The sequence below is a fragment of the Pristiophorus japonicus genome, chromosome 9 (genome assembly GCF_044704955.1).
Source record: "Pristiophorus japonicus isolate sPriJap1 chromosome 9, sPriJap1.hap1, whole genome shotgun sequence".
NCBI classification, from domain to species: Eukaryota; Metazoa; Chordata; class Chondrichthyes; family Pristiophoridae; genus Pristiophorus; species Pristiophorus japonicus.
Genome location: NC_091985.1, coordinates 17,345,047 through 17,368,218, shown reverse-complemented (window position 1 = coordinate 17,368,218; position 23,172 = coordinate 17,345,047). Strand labels below are relative to the sequence as shown.

The 23,172-nt window shown below is 49.2% G+C and overlaps 1 protein-coding gene across 1 annotated transcript; it reads left to right on the top strand.

Moving 5' to 3' along the window:
- The first annotated feature begins 17,937 nt into the window (after nt 1–17,937).
- Nucleotides 17,938–19,050, top strand: LOC139273860 (uncharacterized). Its single transcript, XM_070890936.1, has one exon. The coding sequence runs from the start codon at nt 17,938–17,940 to the stop codon at nt 19,048–19,050; it is 1,113 nt and encodes a 370-aa protein (XP_070747037.1).
- Nucleotides 19,051–23,172: the final 4,122 nt, after the last annotated feature.

The following is a 23,172-nucleotide window of genomic DNA, read 5'->3' as shown; positions in this document are numbered from 1 at the left end:
CAGAGAGGATGTTTCCACTGATGGGGGAGACTAGAACTTGGGGGCATGATCTTAGAATAAGGGGCCGTCCATTTAAAACAGAGATGAGGAGAAATTTATTCTCTCAGAGGGTTGTAAATCTGTGGAACTCACTGCCTCAGAGCTGTGGAAGCTGGGACATTGAATAAATTTAAGACAGAAATAGACAGTTTCTTAAACGATAAGGGGATAAGGGATTATGGGGAGTGGGCGGGGAAGTGGAGCTGAGTCCATGATCAGACGAGCCATGATCTTATTGAATGGCGGAGCAGGCTTGAGGGGCCTTATGGCCTACTCCTGCTCCTAATTCTTATGTTCTTATGTTCTTTCCTTCAACCACTGTCTGTCCCACCTGTGACAGAGACTGTAATTTTCATATTGGACTGTACAGCCACCTGAGAACTCACTTTTAGAGTGGAAGCAAGTGTTCCTCGATTTCTAGGGACTGCCTATGATGGTAGGAGACCGAGGACGGAGAGGTCAGAGTGGGAGTGGAGCGGGGAATTAAAGTGACAGACAACCGGAAGCTCAGGGTCACCCTTACAGACTGAACGGTGGTGTTCCTCAAAGCAGTTACCCAATCTGCGTTTGGTCTCCTCAATGTAGTGGAAACCACATCGTGAGCAGCGAATACAGTATACACTCCATGCACCGACCTGGTATTGCAATATTTCCAGGAACGGTGCAACTTCGCCTCTCGGCCTTTTGGCCTAAGATCAAACACATTGGCGCAAAGTGATCTTTGGCGTTAGAATTGATCTGGAACGAAAATGGAAAAAAAAAATACTGAATTGCAAGAAGTACAAGTAAATCGCTGTTTCACCTGGAAGGTGTGTTTGGGGCCTAATGTGGTTTGCTGTTAAATTTATATCTGATTACACTCCTGTGAAGCGCCTTGGCATGTCTTATTATGTTGAAGGCTCTATATCAATGCAAGTTGTTATTTCTGCTACTGGTTTGATCACAGTTCTCACATAATATTTCTTATCCTCAGAAGGTGCAAGAATAACACTGCACTGGACCTTGTCTCAGGTTTTAACTTCCAAACAAACTTCTTAAATAGTAATATGCAAGTAGCAGTAATACAACATGGATTTGTACAGTTGTTGTTAAGCTTTGTGTTAGTATTAGGAAACAATCAATAGTCCGTGACTGTTTTGCTAAACTATGATATAAAGAATATTCTTGTGAGACACTACTTATTTTTGTCGTTATGTATGGAAGTTATCTGACCTGACTCTCTCCCTACAAAGGCTACAGGCTAACACATCAACTTGAACAAGGCAGGTTGATAAATATTTTAAAACCAGCGCTTGGAGTAGAGACTGCGATGTGAAGGACTGAGCTGTATGAGCAGTAAGGCCATATGTCTTTGGTTCGGTTGGGTCAAACCAAGATAGAGCCACATTCCCAAAGAGGGTGAGCCAAAGTGAAGGTCAAGGGGGCTTTTATTTAAAGAGGCAAGGGGTGAAATTGGTTGATGTCGGCAGCGCGAAATGGGCTTAAAGCGAATCAAGAGCCCATTTAAAACACGCCCCATTTCCTTCTCCATTGAAGTCAACAGTGTCAGCTGTGGCTCAGTGGGCAGCACCCTTGCCTCGGAGTCAGAAGCTTGTGGGTTCAAGTCCCACTCCAGAGACCTGAGCGCATAACGCCAGGCTGATACTCCAGTGCAGTGCTGAGGGAGTGCTGCACTGTCAGAGGTGCTGTCTTTCAGATGAGATGTTAAACCGAGGCCCCGTCAGGTGGATGTAAAAGATCCCATGACACTACTTCAAAGAAGAGCAGGGGAGTTATCCCCGGTGTCCTAACCAATATTTATCTCTCAATCAACATCACTAAAACAGATTATCTGGTCATTATCACAGTGCTGTTTCTGGGAGCTTGCTGTGCGCAAATTGGCTGCTGTGTTTCCCACATTACAACAGTGACTACACTCCAAAAGTACTTCATTGGTTATAAAGCATTTGAGACATCTGGTGGTTGGAAAAGACGCTATATAATAGTGAAGAAAATGGAGCATAGTGTAAACACGGGCTGCTGGTTCGCTGTGAGCCCGTTTGATTTTACTGGTGTGCATCAATGCACAAAGGCTGCAGTCTGCTACACACAGGATATTAAGCATGTTAGAATGTGCTGCATACAGCAACTAGACGATGTCACACAGAAATCTCACAGCCTGAGGTGTATACATAAGAACATAAGAAATAGGAGCAGGAGTAGGCCATTTGGCCCCCCGAGCCTGCTCCGTCATTTAATACGATCATGGCTGATCTGATCATGGACTCAGCTCCACCTCCCTGCCTGCTCCCCATATCCTTTTACTCCCTTATCGCTCAAAAATCTGTCTATCTCTGCCTTAAATATATTCAGTGACCCAGCCTCCACAGCTCTCTGGGGCAGAGAATTCCACAGATTTACAACCCTCTGAGTGAAGAAATTCCTCGTCATCTCAGTTTTAAATGGATGGCCCCTTATTCCAAGACTATGGGCTAGATTTTCCATTAATTTTGTATGCATACCACCCACTTAACATCCATTTTAATGCTAAAATGAGGTGTAACGCCCATATTCGTCCATTTAAGCACAAAATGGAAAATAATGCCCATTTCTCGGTCACTTATCGGCGAGTGTTACTTTCGGCATGTAAGTAATGCCGAGAAAAAATAATACCGCCCGCCCAATTTTTTTGAGGCAGTAAGATCAGAATGGGCGACACCAATGCCCATAATATCGCCCAGCGTTACTTTCGGTACGTAATTAACGCCGCGATTTAATAATACCGCTCGAATACTGTTTTTTGGTGTAAAGATCACATTTGCCGAAACTAATGCCCACAAAATCACCCATCCTTACTTTCGGCACCTCGTACACATCTCACCGACAATATCACTCGCCAAAAAAACTGCAGTGAAAAAGTTGAACTGACCTGAACTACTCACAGCGGTATGGACACCATATTTAAATCACATGTCACATCATTTAAAAGGCTGCTCTGCTTCAACTTCGGGAGAGTTCGGATGTACTCTGGAGGTGTTTTGAGGTGATATGAACATCTGAACAAACATCTTATCATACTGTGGACGATTGGAATTTACTTTAGTTGTCTTAGTGGGGACATTCATTGTTTGTGAACAATCGGGTAATACTGATAGCTATTGGAATGAGGCCTGTCATTTCTCAGCCTCTCTTGATGACCACTCACACGCTGCAGACTCGAGATGGCAGAAGGTACATTCGACAGTATCATGTGCCCAATGTAAGATGTGCCAGACTGATGAGGAGGACCAGACGTTACACCCCCCGCACTTACAGGGAGAAGCAGTCTTACCTCAATTTGTGCAACACCACCTGCCTTCAGAGACTGCGCTTCCACAAAGAGGTTATCAGTGAGATATGCCAGCTCATCAGGGGAGATCTGCAGCCTGCCAGCACCATCAGGACCACACTGTCCGTCGAGGTCAAGATGATTGTGGCACTTTCGTTCTACGCGTCGAGTTCCTTTCAGGCCTCAGCTGGCAACATTTGCAGTATATCTCAGCATGCCACACATTGCTGCATTAGAAACATAGAAACATAGAAACAAAGAAAGTAGGTGCAGAAGTAGGCCATTCGGCCCTTCGAGCCTGCACCACCATTCAATATGATCATGGCTGATCACGCAACTTCAGTACCCCATTCCTGCTTTCTCTCCATACCCCTTGATCCCTTTAGCTTTAAGGGCCACATCTAACTCCCTTTTGAATATATCCAACGAACTGGCCTCAACAACTTTCTGTGGTAGAGAATTCCACAGGTTCACAATTCTCTGAGTGAAGAAGTTTCTCCTCATCTCGGTCCTAAATGGTTTACCCCTTATCCTTAGACTGTGAACCCTGGTTCTGGACTTCCCCAACATCGGGAACATTCTTCCTGCGTCTAACCTGTCCAATCCCGTCAGAATTTTATATGTTTCTATGAGATCCCCTCTCATTCTTCTAAATTCCAGTGAATATAAGCCTAGTCGATCCAATCTTTCTTCATATGTCAGTCCTGTCATCCTGGGAATCAGTCTGGTGAACCTTCGCTGTACTCCCTCAATAGCAAGAATGTCCTTCCTCAGATTAGGAGACCAAAACTGCACACAATATTCCAGGTGTGGTCTCACCAAGGCCCTGTACAACTGCAGTAAGACCTCCCTGCTCCTATACTCAAATCCCCTCACTATGAAGGCCAGCATGCCATTTGCTTTCTTTACTGCCTGCTGTACCTGCATGCCTATCTTCAATGACTGATGTACCATGACACACAGGTCTCATTGCACCTCCCCTTTTATTAATCTGTCACCATTCAGATAATAATCTGCCTTCCTGTTTTTGCAACCAAAGTGGATAACCTCACACTTATCCACATTATACTGCATCTGCCATACATTTGCCCATTCACATAACCTGTCCAAGGCCCCCTGCAGCCTCCTAGCATCCTCCTCGCAGCTCGCACTGCCGCCCAGCTTAGTGTCATCTGCAAACTTGGAGATATTGCATTCAATTCCTTCGTCTAATTCATTAATGTATATTATAAATAGCTGGGATCCCAGCACTGAGCCCTGTGGCACCCCACTAGTCACTGCCTGCCATTCTGAAAAGGACCCGTTTATTCAAACTCTTTGCTTCCTGTCTGCCAACCAGTTCTCGATCCACGTCAATACATTACCCCCAATACCATGTGCCTTAATTTTGCATACTAATCTCTTGTGTGGGATCTTGTCAAAAGGCTTTTGAAAGTCCAAATACACCACATCCACTGGTTCTCCCTTATCCACTCTACTAGTTACATCCTCAAAAACCTCTAGAAGATTTGTCAAGCATGATTTCCCTTTCATAAATCCATGTTGACTTGGACCGATCCTGTCACTGCTTTCTAAATGCACTGCTATTACATCTTTAATAATTGATTCCAACATTTTCCCCACCACCGATGTCAGGCTAACCGGTCTATAATTCCCTGTTTTCTCTCTCCCTCCTTTTTTAAAAAGTGGGGTTACATTAGCTACCCTCTTATCCATAGAAACTGAACCAGAGTCCATGGAATGTTAAAAAATGACCACCAATGCATCTACTATTTCTAGGGCCACTTCCTTAAGTACTCTGGGATGCAGACTATCAGGCCCTGGAGATTTATCGGCCTTCAGTCCCTTCAATTTCCCAAACACCATTTCCTGGCTAATAAGGATTTCCCTTGGTTCCCCCTTCTCGCTAGACCCTCGGTCCCCTAGTATTTTCGAGATGTATTCATGTCTTCCTTCGTGAAGACAGAACCAAAGTATTTGTTCAATTGGTCTGCCATTTCCTTGTTCCCCATTATAAATTCCCCTGATTCTGACTGCAAGGGTTCTACATTAGTCTTCACTAATCTTTTTCTCTTCACATATCGGTAGAAGCTTTTGCAGTCAGTTTTTATGTTCCCTGCAAGCTTACTCTCATACTCTATTTTCTCCCTTCTTATTAATCCCTTAGTCCTCCTCTGCTGAATTCTAAATTTCTCCCAGTCCTCAGGTTTGTTGCTTTTTCTTGCCAATTTATATGTCTCTTCCTTGGATTTAACACTTTTTCTAATTTCCCTTGTTAGCCACGGTTGGGCCACTTTCCCTTTTTTATTCTTACGCCACACAGTGATGTAAATTGTTGAAGTTCACCCATGTGATATTTAAATGTCTGCCATTGCCTATCCACCGTCAACCCTTTAAGTATCATTTGCCAGTCTATCCTAGCCAATTTACGTCTCATACCATCGAAGTTTCCTTTCTGTAAGTTCAGGACCCTAGTCTCTCAATAAACTGTGTCACTCTCCATCTTAATGAAGAATTCTACCATATTATAGACAGGTCACTGAAGCCCTGTACACATGCAGGATGGACTTTATCAGCTTCCCTATGACCAGGGAGGCTCAGACTGAGAGGGCTTTAGGATTCTACTGAATTGCTAACTTCCCCAAGGTGCAGAGAGCAATATAATGTATGCACATCGCGATGCGGGCACTTTTTCAGGATGCAGAGGTTTTCAGGAACCGTAAGGGATTCCACTCCCTGAATGTGCAACTTGTTGTTGACCACCAGCAAATTATTATGGCAGTGAATGTTAAATTTACGGGCAGCATCCATGATGCTCACAGCTTGCGTGAGAGCACTGTTTCTGACATGTTTACCAGTTAGCCACAAGATCAATGCTGGATGCTTGGTGACAAAGGATATGGTCTTGCCACCTGGCTGATGACCCCCCCTGCGTGACACCCACACTGCAGCCGAGAAGCGATACAACGAGAGCCACAGATCCACTCGCAATATCATCAAGAAAACCACATTAGATGCCTGGACCACTCAGGAGGTGAGCTCCAATACCACCCTGAGCAGGTAGCTCAATTTTTGGTGGTGTGCTCCATGCTGCACAACTTGGCAATCAGGACAGGACAAGAATTGCCAGAAGAGTCTGATGGTCCAGCTCAGGAGAGAGGAAGAGGAGGACGAGGAGGTGGACACTGACCTCGGGCCAGACAATCAGGCTGATGCTGAAACTGTTATGTATTTAACCCCTTGTAACCTGTATTACATTACCACCAGAGGGCCTACCTGTTGAAGTCCCAAGGGATCCTAGCATCCCTTGGGAGCAGGGTATATAAGCAGGCCACCCACGAGGTAACTGCACTTTGGAGTCTTATTAAAGGAGCTAAGGTCACACTTGCTCATTGTACACAGTACTCAGTTGCATCCTTTATTGTGAATGTATCAATTGGCGACGAGGTAACAAACAACTGCGTGAAAATGCAAAGAACAGTTGGTATCCTGGAGAAGTTCTCAGAAGGGGACGATTGGGAGGCCTTCGTGGAGAGACTCGACCAATACTTTGTGGCCAACGAGCTGGAAGGGGACGAGAATACTGCCAAACGAAGGGATATCCTCCTAACTGTCTGTGGGACAACAACCTATGGCCTCATGAAGAATCTTCTAGCTCCTATGTCCTATGAAGAATTCTATGAAGCTGGTCTGGGACCACCTAAATCCTAAGGAAAGCGTTTTGATGGCGAGATATCGGTTCTACACGTGTCAACGGTCGGAGGGCCAGGAAGTGGTGAGCTATGTCGCTGAACTAAGGCACCTTGCAGGACATTGCGAATTTGAGGGATTCCTAGAACAAATGCTCAGAGACTTTTTTGTACTGGGCATTGGCCATGAGGTAATCCTTCGCAAACTGTTGACTGTTGAAACTCCGAATCTAAGTAAAGCCATAACGATAGCCCAGGCATTTATGTCCATCAGCGACAACACCAAACAGATTTCGCAGAATAAAGAGGTTTCAGCCAGTACTGTGCACAAGATAACGTCGTTTTCGAGCAGGAATATACATGGCAGAACGTACACGCTGCCTGCTGCTGCACGACCTCAGACGATCCAGAGTCCGGCATCAATCGTTAATGCGAGGCAGTTAACACCTTATTGGCGCTGTGGAGGTGATCATCGGCCCTATCAATGCCAATTCAAGCACTGTGCGTGCAACGGTTGCAGAACAATGGGACACCTCCAGCGAATGTGCAGGCGAGCTGCAAACCCTGCAAACCACCACGTTGCAGAGGAAGATCGATCCACTGTGGATCAGGCTGAATTGGAGACTCGTACCGAGAAGGCAGAAGTGTACGGGGTACACACATTCACAACGAAATGTCCACCAATAATGTTGAAAGTTGAACTGAAATTGAATTCCAGTATCTATGGAACTGGACACGGGGGCAAGTCAGTCCATAATGTAAAAAGACCTTCGACAGGCTGTGGGGCAAAAAGGTACACAGGTCCAAGCTCAGCCCCATTCACACCAAACTAAGGACTTACACCAAGGAATTGATCCCTGTAATTGCCAGTGCAGAAGTCAAAGTCCCCAATGATGGAGCAGTACACAAACTCCCACTGTGGATTGTGCCAGGAGATGGCCCTACATTGTTTGGCAGAAGCTGGCTGGGAAAAATCCACTGGAACTGGGATGACATCCGAGCGCTTTCGTCCATCGACGATGCCTCATGTGCCCAGGTTCTGAGCAAATTGCCATTGTTGTTCGAGCCAGGCATTGGAAGCTTCTCGGGGGCTAAAGTCACATAAACTTTTTTTCCAGGGGTATGGAGAGAAAGCAGGAAAGGGGTACTGAGGTTGAATGATCAGCCATGATCTTATTGAATGGTGGTGCAGGCTCAAAGGGCCGAATGGCCTACTCCTGCATCTATTTCCTATGTTTCTATGATCCATTTGGTTCCCAGTACACGACCCATCCACCACAAGGCACGGGCGATACCATATATGATCCGTGAGAAAGTGGAAATTGAGCTGCCAGGCTGCAGCGAGAAGGCATCATCACGCTGGTGGAATTGAACGAGTGGGCTCGTCCGATTGTCCCGTTACTTAAAGAGGACGGCACAGTCAGAATTTGTAGGGACTATAAAATAACGATTAGCCGTTTTTCGCTACAGGACCAGTACCTGCTACCCATGGCAGACGACCTATTTGTGACCCTGGCTGGAGGAAAGACGTTCACTAAGCTGGACCTGACTTCGGCCTACATGACGCAGGAGCTGGAGGAGTCTTTGAAAGGCCTCACCTGCATCAACATGTACAAAGGTCTGGTCATCTATAACAGATGCCCATTCGGGATTCGGTCGGCCGCGGCAATCTTCCAGCGGAACATGGAGAGCCTGCTAAAGTCAGTTCCTTGCACCGTGGTTTTCCAGGACGACATACTGGTTACAGATCGGGACACCATTGAGTACTTGAAGAATCTGGAAGAGGTTCTTAGTCGGTTGGATCGCGTGGGGCTCAGGTTGAAACGCGCGAAGTGTGTTTTCCTGGTGCAGGAGGTCGAGTTCTTGGGAAGAAGAATCGCAGCAGACAGCATCAGACCCACCGATGCCAAGACGGAGGCCATCAAGAACGCGCTGAGACCACAGAACATGACAGAGCTGTGGTCGTTCCTGGGACTCCTCAACTATTTCGGTAATTTCCTACCTGGGTTAAGCACCCTGCTAGAACCCCTACATGCGCTACTGCGCAAGGGAGATGACTGGGTAATGGGGAATTCACAAGAGGCTGCCTTTAAGAAAGCCAGAAATCTGTTGTGTTCAAACAAACTGCTTGTCCTATATAGCCCATGTAAATGATTAATGCTAGCTTGCGATGCGTCGTCATACGGGGTCGAGTGTGTGTTACAACAGGCTAACGAATCGGGGATTCTGCAACCGGTCGTTTATGCACCCAGGAGTTTGTCCAAGTCCGAAAGGGCCTACAGCATGATTGAAAAAGAGGATCTGGCATGGGATAACGAAAATGCACCAGTACTTGTTTGGCCTCAAGTTTGAGCTTGAAACTGAGCATAAGCCGTTCATATCGCTGTTCTCTGAGAACAAAGGGATTAACACCAATGCCTCTGCCCGCATCCAAAGATGGGTGCTCACGCTGTCGGCATACAGCTATGTAATCCGCCACAGACCAGGCACAGAGCACTGCGCAGATGCTCTCAGTCGGTTGCCATTGCCCACCACCGGGGTGGAAATGGCACAGCCAGCAGACTTACTCATGGTAATTAATGCATTCGAAAACAAAAAGTCTCTCGTTACGGCCCACCAGATCAGGACCTGGACCAGCCAGGATCCTTTACTATCCCTGATAAAAAAACTGTGTCCTCCATGGGAGCTGGTCCAGCGTCCCAGCGGAGATGCAGGAGGTGATTAAACCGTTCCACAGGCACAAAGACGAAATGTCCCTACAGGCAGGCTGTCTATTGTGGGGCAATCGCGTGGTCTTGCCCAAGAAAAGCAGAGATACATTCATTTGTGAACTGCATAGCACCCACCCAGGCATTGTAATGATGAAAGCCATAGCCAGATCCCATGTGTGGTGGCCCGGCATCAACTCAGATTTAGAGTCATGCGTGCGCCAGTGCAACACTTGCTCTCAGCTGAGCAATGCACCCAGAGAGGCACCGCTAAATTTGTGGTCGTGGCCCTCCAAACCGTAGTCAAGGATCCACGTGGACTATGCGGGCCCATTTCTGGGCAAAATGTTTTTGGTTGTCATGGACGCTTACTCAAAATGGATTGAATGTGCAATAATGTCTGTAAGCATGTCCACGGCCAATATTGAAAGCCTACGAGCCATGTTTGCCACGCACGGCCTGCCTGATGTCCTAGTCAGCGACAATGTGCCGTGTTTCACCAGTGCTGAATTCAAGGAATTCATGACCCGCAATGGGATCAAGCACGTCACATCTGCCCCGTTCAAGCCCGCATCCAACTACCAGACAGAACGGGCAGTTCAGACCATCAAGCAAAGCCTGAAATGCATGTGGAAGGCTCCCTGCAGACCCGAGTGCTGCTCAGCTACCGTACCAGACCCCACTCACTTACCGGAGATCCCCCAGCTGAGCTGCTAATGAAAAGGCTCTTTCTTCTCCACCCTGATCTCCATGATCACGTGGAGGGCAAGCGGCATCAATAAAGTGTGCACCATGACCACGCAAATTTCTCACGCGATCAATGATCCTGTGTTTGTACTCAATTATGGACATGGTCCCGAATGGCTCGCTGGCACGGTCACAGCCAAAAAGGGGAATAGGGTGTTGCAGGTCAAATTGGCCAATGGACTAACGCACAGAAAACATTTGGACCAAATCAAGTTGCAGTTCACCAACAGCTATGAACAACCCGAAGAAGACACCACCAACTTTGACCCTCCAACACACACACAAGTGGCAACTGACATCATGGTTGACCACGAAGCAGAACTCACCATCCCCAGCAGCCCAGCAAGGCCAGCTGCCCAGCAGCCCAGTGAAGAACTAACCCACATTTGTACCGAGATGATCGACAAGGGAGCGAAAAGCCCCAGATCATCTCATCTTGTAAATAAGTGTACTATTGACTTCATGGGGGAATGATGTAATGTATTTAACCCCTTGTAACCTGTATTACACTACCACCAGAGGGCCTACCTGTTGGAGTCCCAAGGGACTCCAAGTTTCATCCTTTATTGTGAACATATCAGAAACCATGCCCCAGCCTCCCTCTAGACTGCAGGAAAGTGCCCGTGGTGGCTATATAGCTGCAAGACTCTTACGTCAGCAGCTCATAATGAGCGCTTTGCTTGAAAGAACATTGGTGGTATTTACAAAGCTGCAACACTGCTGGGTGTGCAGGTCTTACATCAATGGTGTGCATCACCTTGGTGACAGTTAAAGTTTAAGTCCGATTCAAGTTAAGTGTAATTATACCCTTTCATGTTAAGGAATCACCAATGTGTAACGGTGCAGCTATCTGAGCCAATGAGCAACAAGGTTATGTTAAATAAAAAACATTTCATACGATCATTTGTCTGAAATCAGCAGTACATCTGTAAGAAAACACCCCACCTCATCCCCACCCCGGCCCACAACAAATTTATCACATTTACATCATTACAATGGTCCCCATTTCCCGCAAAACAGAACACAAATATAAATCAACAAGGTGACCCTCTCGCCCCTTGCCCTGACCCTCCCACCAAAATAGCATCAACAACATAAAAATATGCCCCAGACACCTGCGGCCACGCACCTCACTTTCCTTCCCCCGCCCCCCTCCCCCACCCCCGCCACGCTTCTCCTCCCCACCTCTACCCCTTCCCCTCCTGACTCCAAGCCGCTTGGCCGAAGTGCTCCTCAGGCACTGCTTCATTGGGGGGGGGGGGATGATGGCAGAACCACTGCTTGGACGGATACGGGAGAGGACGGTCTTGAAGTGGGAATGTGCTCCAAGCCAGAAGCAAGATCTTCCTTCCGGCTCTCATGTGTGGTTGGCAATGGGGGTGCGGTATCTTGGGGTGCAGTGCCGCGCTCCGGGACCACTGGGAGCCCTCTGCCACCAGTGTTCCTGGCTAAGAGCTCCAGGGCCTCCTCCATCCCTTCCAGGTTATATCTTATTTGTTAGACAAAAACTCGGTGCCAACTACCTTCTTGGTGCTTAGTAGGCTTTTTGCTGCTGGTGAATCTCCCTCGTACCTCCCACAGTAGCCAAACAAGCACACACCAAACCCACACACGCTTTCAGTCCCTCTCTGCTCCCTCTCTCACTGTAGCCTCTCCTGCGCATGTCATGATGACCTCCTGAATCGCGAGAAACGAGCATTGCCATGCTGTTGCTAAGGACGGCGACATTTACGGCAGAAGGTCAGTGAGATTTAACTCCAACGCCTATTTCAAATCGCTCGTGGTAACGCCCATTTTAAAAAATGGAAACTAGGGGGTTTGAAAATGGGTGATAATCCGGCGATCTGAAAACCCATAGTTATCACCCACCCCGGAAATAATGCCCATTTTTGGGCGATCTTCACAAAAGTGGAAAATCTAGTCCTACGTCCTCTAGTTTTAGTTTCCACTATGAGTGGAAATATCCTCTCTGCATCCACCTTGTCGAGTCCCCTCATTATCTTAGACGTTTCGAAAAGATCACCTCGCATTCTTCTGAACTCCAATGAGTAGAGGCCCAACCTGCTCAACCTTTCCTCATAAGTCAATCCCCTCAACTCCGGAATCAACCTAGTGAATCTTCTCTGAACAGCCTAGGAAACCAGATAATTCACAGGCCAATGTAAGACAAAGTAACACCAGTGGAACACCTCCGTTCAATCCGTAAGTGTGACCCCGAGCTTCCAGTCGCCTGTCACTTTAAGCCCCCGCTCCACTCCCACTGCGAGCTCTCTGTCCTCGGCCTCCAACACTGTCCCAATGAAGCTCAACGCAAGCTCGAGGAACAGCACCTCATCTTTCGTTGAAACAATTTTACAGCCTTCTGGATTCAACATCGAGTTCAACAATTTCAGACCCTAACCTCTGCCCCAATGTTTTTTTCTCTGTTTTCTCATGGCGGTTGTTGTTGATGTTTCTATTCACACCCTATCGAGACTCACCTTTAGTTTCTTAACTTTTGCCTTGCACCCGTTTGTTTCTTAATCTCTTCTGCTTTCCACCCTGTCACAGACCTTCCCTTTTGTTCTTCCCTTCCCTCCTCCCTTTCCCTGCCCCGACACTTGCTTAAAAACCTGTTACATCTCTAACCTTTGCCAGTTCTGACGAAGAGACGTCGACCTGAAACATTAACTCTGTTTCTCTCTCCACAGATGCTGCCTGACCCGCTGAGTATTCCCAGCATTTTCAGTTTTTATTTCCGATTCCAGTATCCGCAGTATTTTGCTTTTGTAACACAAGATAACAATCTGGTTGGGGGCATATTATTTATGGAATAACAAATTATGCAGAAGATACCGCCCAGGCTAGAATGTGTTAACAACAGATTCCTCCCTATCTCTGTCACCTCCTCCAGCCCTACAGCCCCCCGAGATCTCTGCACTCCTACAATCCTGGCCTCTGGCCCATCCCCGGTTTTCATCACTCCACCATTGGTGGCTGGACCTTCAGCTCCCTGGGCCCTAAGCCCTGGAACTCCCTGCCTAAACCTCTCCAGTTCTCTATCGTTTTTTAAGATTCTCCTTAAGTGCTATGTCTTTCACGTGCACAAGCGGGAGTATCTTACACACAGGCCAGGCTGTGTCACACAGGCTGGATGTGTATCAGACAAGATAACACACAGCTGGATTGCATCATACGCAGGGTAACACACAGGCTGGGGTGTACGTTAGCTGTAGTGTATCACACAGGATAATACACAGGCTGCGTTGTATTACAACTGAGAGATAAATTGACGAGCTGCGTTCACACATACACTCCCACTGAAGGTCACTGTGGCAATCAGCAGCAGGAACCAAGCATGAACTAGTCTAGGAAGGCAAGACTGGGGGCGGTGGGGGAAATGAATACCCCTGATTTGCACAGCTCAGTAGTGTTACCAACAACGTTCCCGTTACGCTGAGCGGTCGCGTGGCTGTGGAGCGCTCCAGGGGTCCCGCGCAGCCGGTTATCCAGTTTCTCAATGCAAAAACCGCGCATTCGCAGTATGGTGAATGGCCCGCGCAGACTGTGCGGGGCCAAGAATAGTTGGAGGGAATGCCAGTTGCCAACCCGCCAGGATTGTCCTAGGGTCTCCCAGAAACTAAAGATTGATCTCCAGGACACTGGAGCGAGCAACACAGGAGAAAACCAGAGGTAGCATCCAAAAATATTGCGTGCTTTTTTTTCCATGTTCCTTGAGTACTTTCTTTTCTTAGTTTTCTGCAAAATTTTGGGAGGTTGGGGGATAAAAACGGCTGTTTGACTGACGGCCAAGAATCATCCAATGGAGTAACGAAGCGTCTGTTGTTTTAGGCTTGGGCTGGGGAGGCGGGTCCTCATGAGGATTGGCGTGTCGGGCGACCAATGGCGGGAGTGTTTGGGGCAGGGCGGTTGGAAACGAGAGATCATGTGATGAGTCTTCCAGAATATGTCACACCAGAGTTGGCAACCCTCGTCTCAGTACCACACCATGTGGTGCGTTTGCCACTGTCGTTCCAAACAACAACTTGCATTTATATAGCGCCTTTAATATAGTAACATATCCCAAGGCGCTTCACAGGAGCATGATCAAACCAAAGTTGACACCGAGCCATATAAATGAGATGTTAGGACAAGTGACCAAAAGCTTGGCCAAAGAGGTAGGTTTTAAGGAGCATCTTAAAGGAGGAGAGGTTTAGAGGAGGGAATTGCAGAGCCGAGGACCCAGGCAGCTGAAGACACGGCCACCAATCGTTGAGCGAAGGATATCACGGATGCTCAAGGGGCCAGAATTGGAGGAGTGCAGATATCTCGGAGGGTTGTGGGGCTGGAGGAGATTACAGACATAGGGAGGAGGCGAGGCCATGGAGGGATTTGAAAACAAGGGTGGGGATTAAAAAATGGCATTGCCGGTTGAGAAACAATGTAGGTCTGTGAGTGCAGAAGTGATGGATGAACGAGACTTGGTGCGAGTTAGGACACGGGCTCAGAGCTCTGGATGAGCTCAAGTTAATGGTGGGTGGAGGATATGGGACCGGCCAGGTGAGCAAACAAGTGTTTTGTTTAAAGTGCTTTTGTATCCATTCTAGTTCTTTGGCTCAGTCACATCCAATATTGAAAGCTAATGGAATAGAAGTATTAGGGATAAAATCAGCTCCATATACAATAGGAATCTTCAGCTCTTGCTGGCTTGCAAACTCCAACTTGCAGACTTTCCCTCACATCTAACTGACAGATCATCATACAGTGATAGTTCAGGGGACAGCTCTAAATTACATCATGAAAACTGGTATATATATTTATTAAACAAGGAAACATCGTAAGTGCTCACGCTATATTACTAAAAATCCCAAGAAAGGTCAGGCAAAGCTGCTAAAGAACACAGTGCTTTATTGTGAAAATACAATATTTATTTCTCTGCAAAGAGAGTTATAGAAATAGAATACAGGCAAAGAAAGATGAAAGAGAGTTAGCTGAATGGAATCCAACACTCCAAAACAGTAAAATAGGCAGCGTGTAGAATATTGATAGATGTCAGCACCCTAAAGGCAGCATTTCATGAGGAGCACTTTGAAAAAAAGTCTGGCTTGATGTTTACTTTCCTTTGCATCTGCCTTGGCCTCCTAGTCCGCAGATTAAACAATGCCAGTTAGTCATTGTGTGGAAAGGGACAGCAGAGTATCTCGCTCCTTTCCCCCACTCCCTCGTCCACCCTTTAACCCTTCCCCATCCCTTTCCCCATCGCCCTCCCCTCCTCCCACCCCTTCCACCACCCGCCTTCACAACCCTTCCCCCTCCCCCCGCGCTCGCCATTAAACCTCACCCCCCCCCCCACCGATCTCCATCTAGATGCCCTCCCCCACTCCTGTTCTCCATCCACAACGTGATTGGTTGCTGCTTGCCCTTTGCCATGATGCACCCTGTTGCCATCGGCGATGGTGGAGTCCTCGAGAGGAGTCCCACTCCCCTGCTCTTGCCGTATGGTCCTGCAATTTTGTTTCCTTTTAAGTATTTATACAATTCTCGATTTGAAAGTTACTATTGAATCTGTTTCCACATCCTTTCAAACAATGCGTTCCAGATCATCGTAACTCGCTGTGTAAAAAAAAAAAAATCCTCATCTTCTCTCTGGTTCTTTGGCTAATGATCTTAAATCTGTGTCCTTTGGTTACTGACCGTCCTGCCAGTGGAAACTGTTTCTTCCTATTTACTCTGTCAAAATCCCTCATAACGTTTGAACACTTCTATTAAATCTTCCCTCAACCTTCGCTGCTCCAAGGAGAACAATCCCGGATTCTCCAGTCTCGCCACGTAACTGAAGTCCCTCGCACCTGGTGCCATTCTAGTAAATCTCCCCTGCACCCTCTCTAATGCATTGACATCCTTAAATCAGCTGAAGGTGAATGGTGGGTGGTAATCTTCCTTGCCCATGTTTGACCTGAAGCCAAGGAGATGTAGTACAAACAGAGAGATACAATATAGTGAGAGTGATACAATATAACAAAAGACATGCATTTATATAGCGTCTTTCACGTCCTCAGCATATTCCAAAGTGCTTTACCGCCAATGAGGTACTTTTGAAGTGTAGTCACTGTTGTAATGTGGGAAATGCAGCAGCCAATTTGCGCACAGCAAGCACCCACAAACAGCAATGTGATAATGACCAGATAATCTGTTTTAGTGATTATCGAGGGATAAATATTGGCCAGGGCACCGGGGATAACTTCCCTGTTTTTCTTCAAAATAGTGCCCTGGGATCTTTTATGTCCACCTGGGAGAGCAGATGGGGCTTCACTTTAAAGTCTCATCATAAAGTTCCTGGGCAACGATAGCAGTGCGATGTTCCAGTCTGTCGCTGTTGGGGTTGTCCATGAGGAACCTGACGCTCCAGGTCCCTGTTGTGTAGGCATGCCTGTTCACTGTGCGATACCTGTAACACTGTTATGCAACATTGAATGTACCCTTGTACTGTACACACCTTACCAGTACACTAGAGGGTGCTGTTGCTGGAGACCCAGGGGTTGCCTGCACACGGCAGGTAACCCAGTATAAAAAGGAACACACAGCTTGTTGTCGTCACTCAGGAGCTGCTAATAAAGGACTGCAGGTCTGCACAGTTTAAGTACCATACCCTGCCTCGTGGAGTCATTACTAAAGGTGCCTACATATATTACAACTGGCGACGAGGATGGGATACGAGATCACAAACTACACGCTCAACATGTCTAACCTCAGCAACTTTCAGCAATTTACAGAGGAGGAAAATTGGGATGCTTTTGTGGAAAGATTGGAACACTTCTTTATAGCCAACGACCTGGACGGGGACACACCGGCCACACTACCGATCAAACACAGGGCCATCCTGCTTAGCAGTTGTGGGCCCACCATCTACGGTCTCGTCAGGGACTTACTAGCCCCGGAGAAGACAACCACCAAGAGCTATGAGGAACTTGTAAAAAGGAACACACAGTTTGTTGTCGTCACTCAGGAGCTGCTAATAAAGGACTGCAGGTCTGCACAGTTTAAGTACCATACCCTGCCTCGTGGAGTCATTACTAAAGGTGCCTACATACACTACAGTCCCGAACCTCATTTTGAAGGGTGGAAGATGCCTGTGTGTGAATTCTTTTAACGTGGGGTGGCCAATGCACACCGGGCTCCCACACGGGCTTGACGGAGCAAGGTCTTGGTCCAGTGGCAAGGGGGTCCAAGACGACTGGAGACCAGACTCCGCTGGATGGTGGTAAATCCAAGGTGTGGCGGCTGAGGGACTAGAGGCAATGCTTCACTCGCCCAGAGATTAGTCCCCAGCTGAGAGCAAACACTGGTGCCGCGTTTGTGTTTTTTAGCTCCCTCCCACTCCATCTGTGTTTCTCGGTGGGTTGCAGGAGGAGAGAGGGTGGCCGCCGCCATTACACGCACCACGTGGCCGGTGCCATTTATACGCACCATGTGTCCGCCACCATTACACGCACCACGTGTCCACGACCATTACATGCACCACGTGGCCGGTGCCATTACACGCACCATGTGTCCGCCACCATTACACGCACCACGTGTCCACGACCATTACATGCACCACGTGGCCGGTGCCATTACACGCACCACGTGTCCACGACCATTACACGCACCATGTGTCCGCCACCATTACACGCACCACGTGTCCACGACCATTACACGCACCATGTGTCCGCGACCATTACACGCACCATGTGTCCGCGACCATTACACGCACCACGTGTCCGCGACCATTACACGCACCATGTGTCCGCGACCATTACACGCACCATGTGTCCGCGACCATTACACGCACCACGTGTCCGCGACCATTACACGCACCATGTGTCCGCCACCATTACACGCACCATGTGTCCGCCACCATTACACGCACCACGTGTCCACGACCATTACACGCACCATGTGTCCGCGACCATTACACGCACCATGTGTCCGCCACCATTACACGCACCACGTGGCCGGTGCCATTACACGCACCACGTGTCCGCGACCATTACACGCACCATGTGTCCGCGACCATTACACGCACCATGTGTCCGCCACCATTACACGCACCACGTGGCCGGTGCCATTACACGCACCATGTGTCCACGACCATTACACGCACCACGTGTCCACGACCATTACACGCACCATGTGTCCGCGACCATTACACGCACCATGTGTCCGCCACCATTACACGCACCATGTGGCCGGTGCCATTACACGCACCATGTGTCCACGACCATTACACGCACCACGTGTCCGCGACCATTACACGCACCACGTGTCCACGACCATTACACGCACCATGTGTCCGCGACCATTACACGCACCATGTGTCCGCGACCATTACACGCACCATATGTCCGCCACCATTACACGCACCATGTGTCCACGACCATTACACGCACCATGTGTCCGCGACCATTACACGCACCATGTGTCCGCGACCATTACACGCACCATATGTCCGCCACCATTACACGCACCATGTGTCCACCGTGATTCCTCCAGCTGTCTTCGCCTCCGCATTCGAGCGGGACCGGTGGCCGAAGGGAAGTAGAGACGCCAACCAGGTCGGGTCAGCTCCGTAGTCCCTTCAGCCACCAGCCCCACTCATTCTAAAGCTGGCACCTCCGGTAGTGCAGCGCTCCCTCAGCACTGCACTGGAGTATCAGCCTAGATTGGGACTTGAACCAACAACCTTCCAACTCAGAGGCGAGAGTGCCATCCACTGAGCCACAGCTGACACTTAATCCTGCTGTTCCCTTATCGGGAAGAGAGAGAGATACAACATAAAAAGAGAGGTACAATATAAAGGGGGAGATATAATGGGCCTGAATTTGCGGTCGGAGGCTTCCCATAGGCAGATGACTCCGAACCACATTAAACGAACACAGCTACCTGATGGTCCTGGATCCACGTCGACTCGCGCTCCTTGGCCTCCGTGTGTAGGCCTGCGTGGAGGCCCATGTTTCCCAGGGGCGCACGCAGTTCGCAAGCGTCCCTGGAATCACGTGGGCTGGCCCGACCAATCAGAAAGGGGATTCCCATTATGCTTATGAGGATTCCATTTGCGTATGGAATCCCCATAAGGATTAACAGGAATCTTCCAAAAAACACATGTACACAACCTTGAAATTAAAAAAAATAATCATTACATGTTTAAAATGAATTAAAATACAATTTCATCAAACATTTCAAACAAAAATTTTATTTTTTGAAAAACAAATTTGAACAGTTTTTACGGGGCCAAAAATAACACAAACTGATTTTACAGGTTTTCGAATGTTAAAATATTACAAAAATGTTATGTTAATATGTATTTTCACCCTCATGTTGGTAAAAGACGGACCTACGCCTGCTTTTACTGGGCATAAGAGATTCACGGGCATTCGCTGGGCGGTGGTTGGGCAGATAGCCCAACCCTCCGCCCACGAATGTCCATTGCCCGAGGATGCTGAGGGACTGCCACAAAGGTTGTTGAGCGATCACAAGCTCCGGGATTTCGTGCATGCGCGGCCCATGCGTAAGCCCAGAACTTGCGAGTCATCAGCGGTCACAGGGTACGGAAAGTCCTAGCCATTTATAGCGACAGAGAACAATACATTATAAACAGAGAGGCAAATTATCATCTATTTAATCATATGAGAGGGCGAGAAAAAGCCACAAGTAGAATAGGCTGAAAGAAAAGTTCTCTGCCAGGAGAAAATTCTACTTGAGCTGGGTTCCCTCACACTATCTCAGAGGCAGGACGTGGCAATTTATTCACAAAATATAAAGAAAAGTTCCCTGTAATTGCCTCAGTCAGTGGGGGGGGGGGGGGGGCGGAGGGAGGAGAGGCTAGGAATCCTCATTCCCTTCCCCCCTTCGCACCACGACCCCGCCCCCGCCACTCCACCCCCCTCCCCCACTCACCCCAAAGCTTAAGGAAGTGGGGGCGGTCGTAAAAAATAATGTGAAAAAGTCGTACAAGATGGAATCTTTCACCGTTCTAGTTGAAAATATGCGCTGTGTTACAGCCAGCTGTCCTTCACATTCCTGGTCTGCCCTGAAGGAGATTTTGCAAGGAGGTTTATGAGCCATTAATGATTTATCACGGGCCTCAACATGGAGTACCAGAACAATTTACAAACACAAAATATCTTTGTCAAGGTGACTTCGGTTTCTCAGCCAATGTACTGGACGCTCTGTACATCGTAAATCTGGAAAAATAAAATCGAAAACTCTCTTGTCGTGGGAGTTTCTTGACTCCCTATTGTGCTCCTCAAAGCTCGGGCTGTGAGTATTCCTGCTCAGTGAGAGAGTGTCAGGCCTCGGGGAACACACTGCCAGGTCTGAGGGTGGGTCTCAGCACACAAATACAGCGTCGACTTGAGCGACGCCTCCAGTGTCCGAATAGAGGGATTGGATGCCCCATCTTTTATTGGGGAGTAAAGAGTCACTGTTGTAATGTACGTAACGCGGCAGCCAATTTGCACACAGCAAGCTCCCAGAAGCAGCAATAATCGTAATGACCCGATAATCTCTTTTAGTGATGTTGGTTGAGGAATAAATCTTGGCGCTCCCTCAGCACTGCAGTGGGGTCAGCTTAGCTTTTGTGCTCAAGTTTCTGGAGTGGGACTTGAACCCACAACCTTCTGGCAAGACTTCTATCCACTGAGCACCCCCCCCCCCCCACGTCCTGCAACCCCTCCCCCATCCCCGCCCTCTCCCCCGCCTCCCACCCTTCCCCTCCCACACTCTCATGTCTTCTCCCCATTCCGCTCCCCGCCCTCTCCCCACAACCCTCCAGTCCTGCCCCCCCACCTATTTCCCCTTTCTGGCCCCACCCTCCTCCTGCCGTCCCGCTTATTCCCCCTACCCCCCTCCTGCCTCTCTCCTCCTCCCTCCCACTCTGCCCCCAAACCATCACACCCTGCCACCCCAACCTCTACCTCTATACCCCCGCCCCTAGCTTTCCCCTTCCTGCTCTGCACCCAGCCCCCTCCCACCCCGCTTCAGCCCCTCCTGCCCTCACCCCCTACACCCTCCCGCCCTCACCACCTACCCCTTCCCGCCCTCACCCCCTCCCCCCCTATCCCCAGCCCCTCCCACCCTCACCCCTCAGCCCCTCCCGCCCTCACCCCCTACACCCTCCCGCCCGCACCCCTTACCCCCTCCCGCCCTCACCCCCTACACCCTCCCGCCCGCACCACCTCCCCCCTCCTGCCCGCACCCCTTACCCCCTCCCGCCCTCACCCCCTACCCCCACCCACCCTCTCCCGCCGTCACCCCTCAGCCCCTCCCGCCCTCACCCCCTACACCCTCCCGCCCTCACCACCTACCCCTTCTCGCCCTCACCCCCTACCCCCCTCCCGCCCTCACCTTCTCCCCCCTCCCACCCTCACCCACCAGCCCCTCCCACCCTTACACCCTCACCCCCTTCCCCTCCCACCCTCATCCCTCCCGCCCTCACCCCCAAGCCCTCCCACCCTTACACCCTCCCTGTCCCGCCCTCACCCCCCAACATCTCCCACCCTCACCCCCACCCCCTCCCCCCCCCAGCCCCTCCCGCCCTGGCACCTCCCCCCCACACCCCCCCACCATAGCTAACTGAGCACAGACGATGAAGCGGACAGGATCTTTCTGTTGGTGTGAGGGCTCAGTGTCGGGTTACACTCAGCATTCACACACTGATCCAGGGAGCCAAGCAGCCCCAAGACTACTTCTTTTCAAAAAGAGTTTTGGTGAACGATCCCTCTAACAGAGATTAGTGTCAGTGTAACACAACAATAATACATTCCTTGATGCATTTATCTGTTATATTTTCCATCTATCTGGGTCAGCTTTTGTATTTTCTTTACCCCACCAAGTCTCTGTACCGCTCCACACATTATTCTGTCCCCTCCCCCATTCTCGCTTCCTGTTGCCTGGCACATTCTGGGAACAGGGATCACGCTGATTGGAAGCTTGTGTGGTTCAGGTGGAGTGCTGCTTGTTTTTTCTTTGACTGGGCCTATTCCCCTCCCCTCCCCACCCAGAGGAACTGGATAGATTGCGGGGCAGGGGGGGGCGGGGGGCGGAGACAGAGCAGGATTCTGAGCTGGAAATGTAGCTCTGGGTAGCAACCAGATTGAGCTCCTGCAGTGTATCTTGTGGGCAGTCCCGTGTCAGCTTATTGAGTCAGAAGGCCGTGGGATCACACTCTGCTTGGGCACATTCTGGGCCCTTGAGTTCGTTAACTTCCATTGGCTCCCGGTCTTTTTTATAATTCGTTCCTGGGATGTGGGCGTCGCTGGCGAGGTCGGCAGTTATTGCCCGTCCCTAATTGCTCCTCGAGAAGGTGGCGGTGAGCCGCCTTCTTGAACCGCTGCAGTCCGTGTGGTGAAGGTGCTCCCACAGTGCTGGCAGGGAGGGAGTTCCAGGATTCTGACCCAGCGACGATGAAGTCGCTATATTTCCAAGTCAGGACAGCTTGTAACTTGGAGGGGAACTTGCAGCCGATGGTGTTCCCATGCACCTGCTGCCCTTGTCCTTCGAGGTGGTGTAAGTCGTGGGTTTGGGAGCACCTCGAATTTAAAATGCTCATCCTTGATTTCAAATCCCTCCATTGCCTCGCCCCCTCCCTATCTCTGTAATCTCCTCCAGCCCCCAGAACTCTCAGAGATATCTGCGCTCCTCTAATTCTGGATTCTTGTCCATC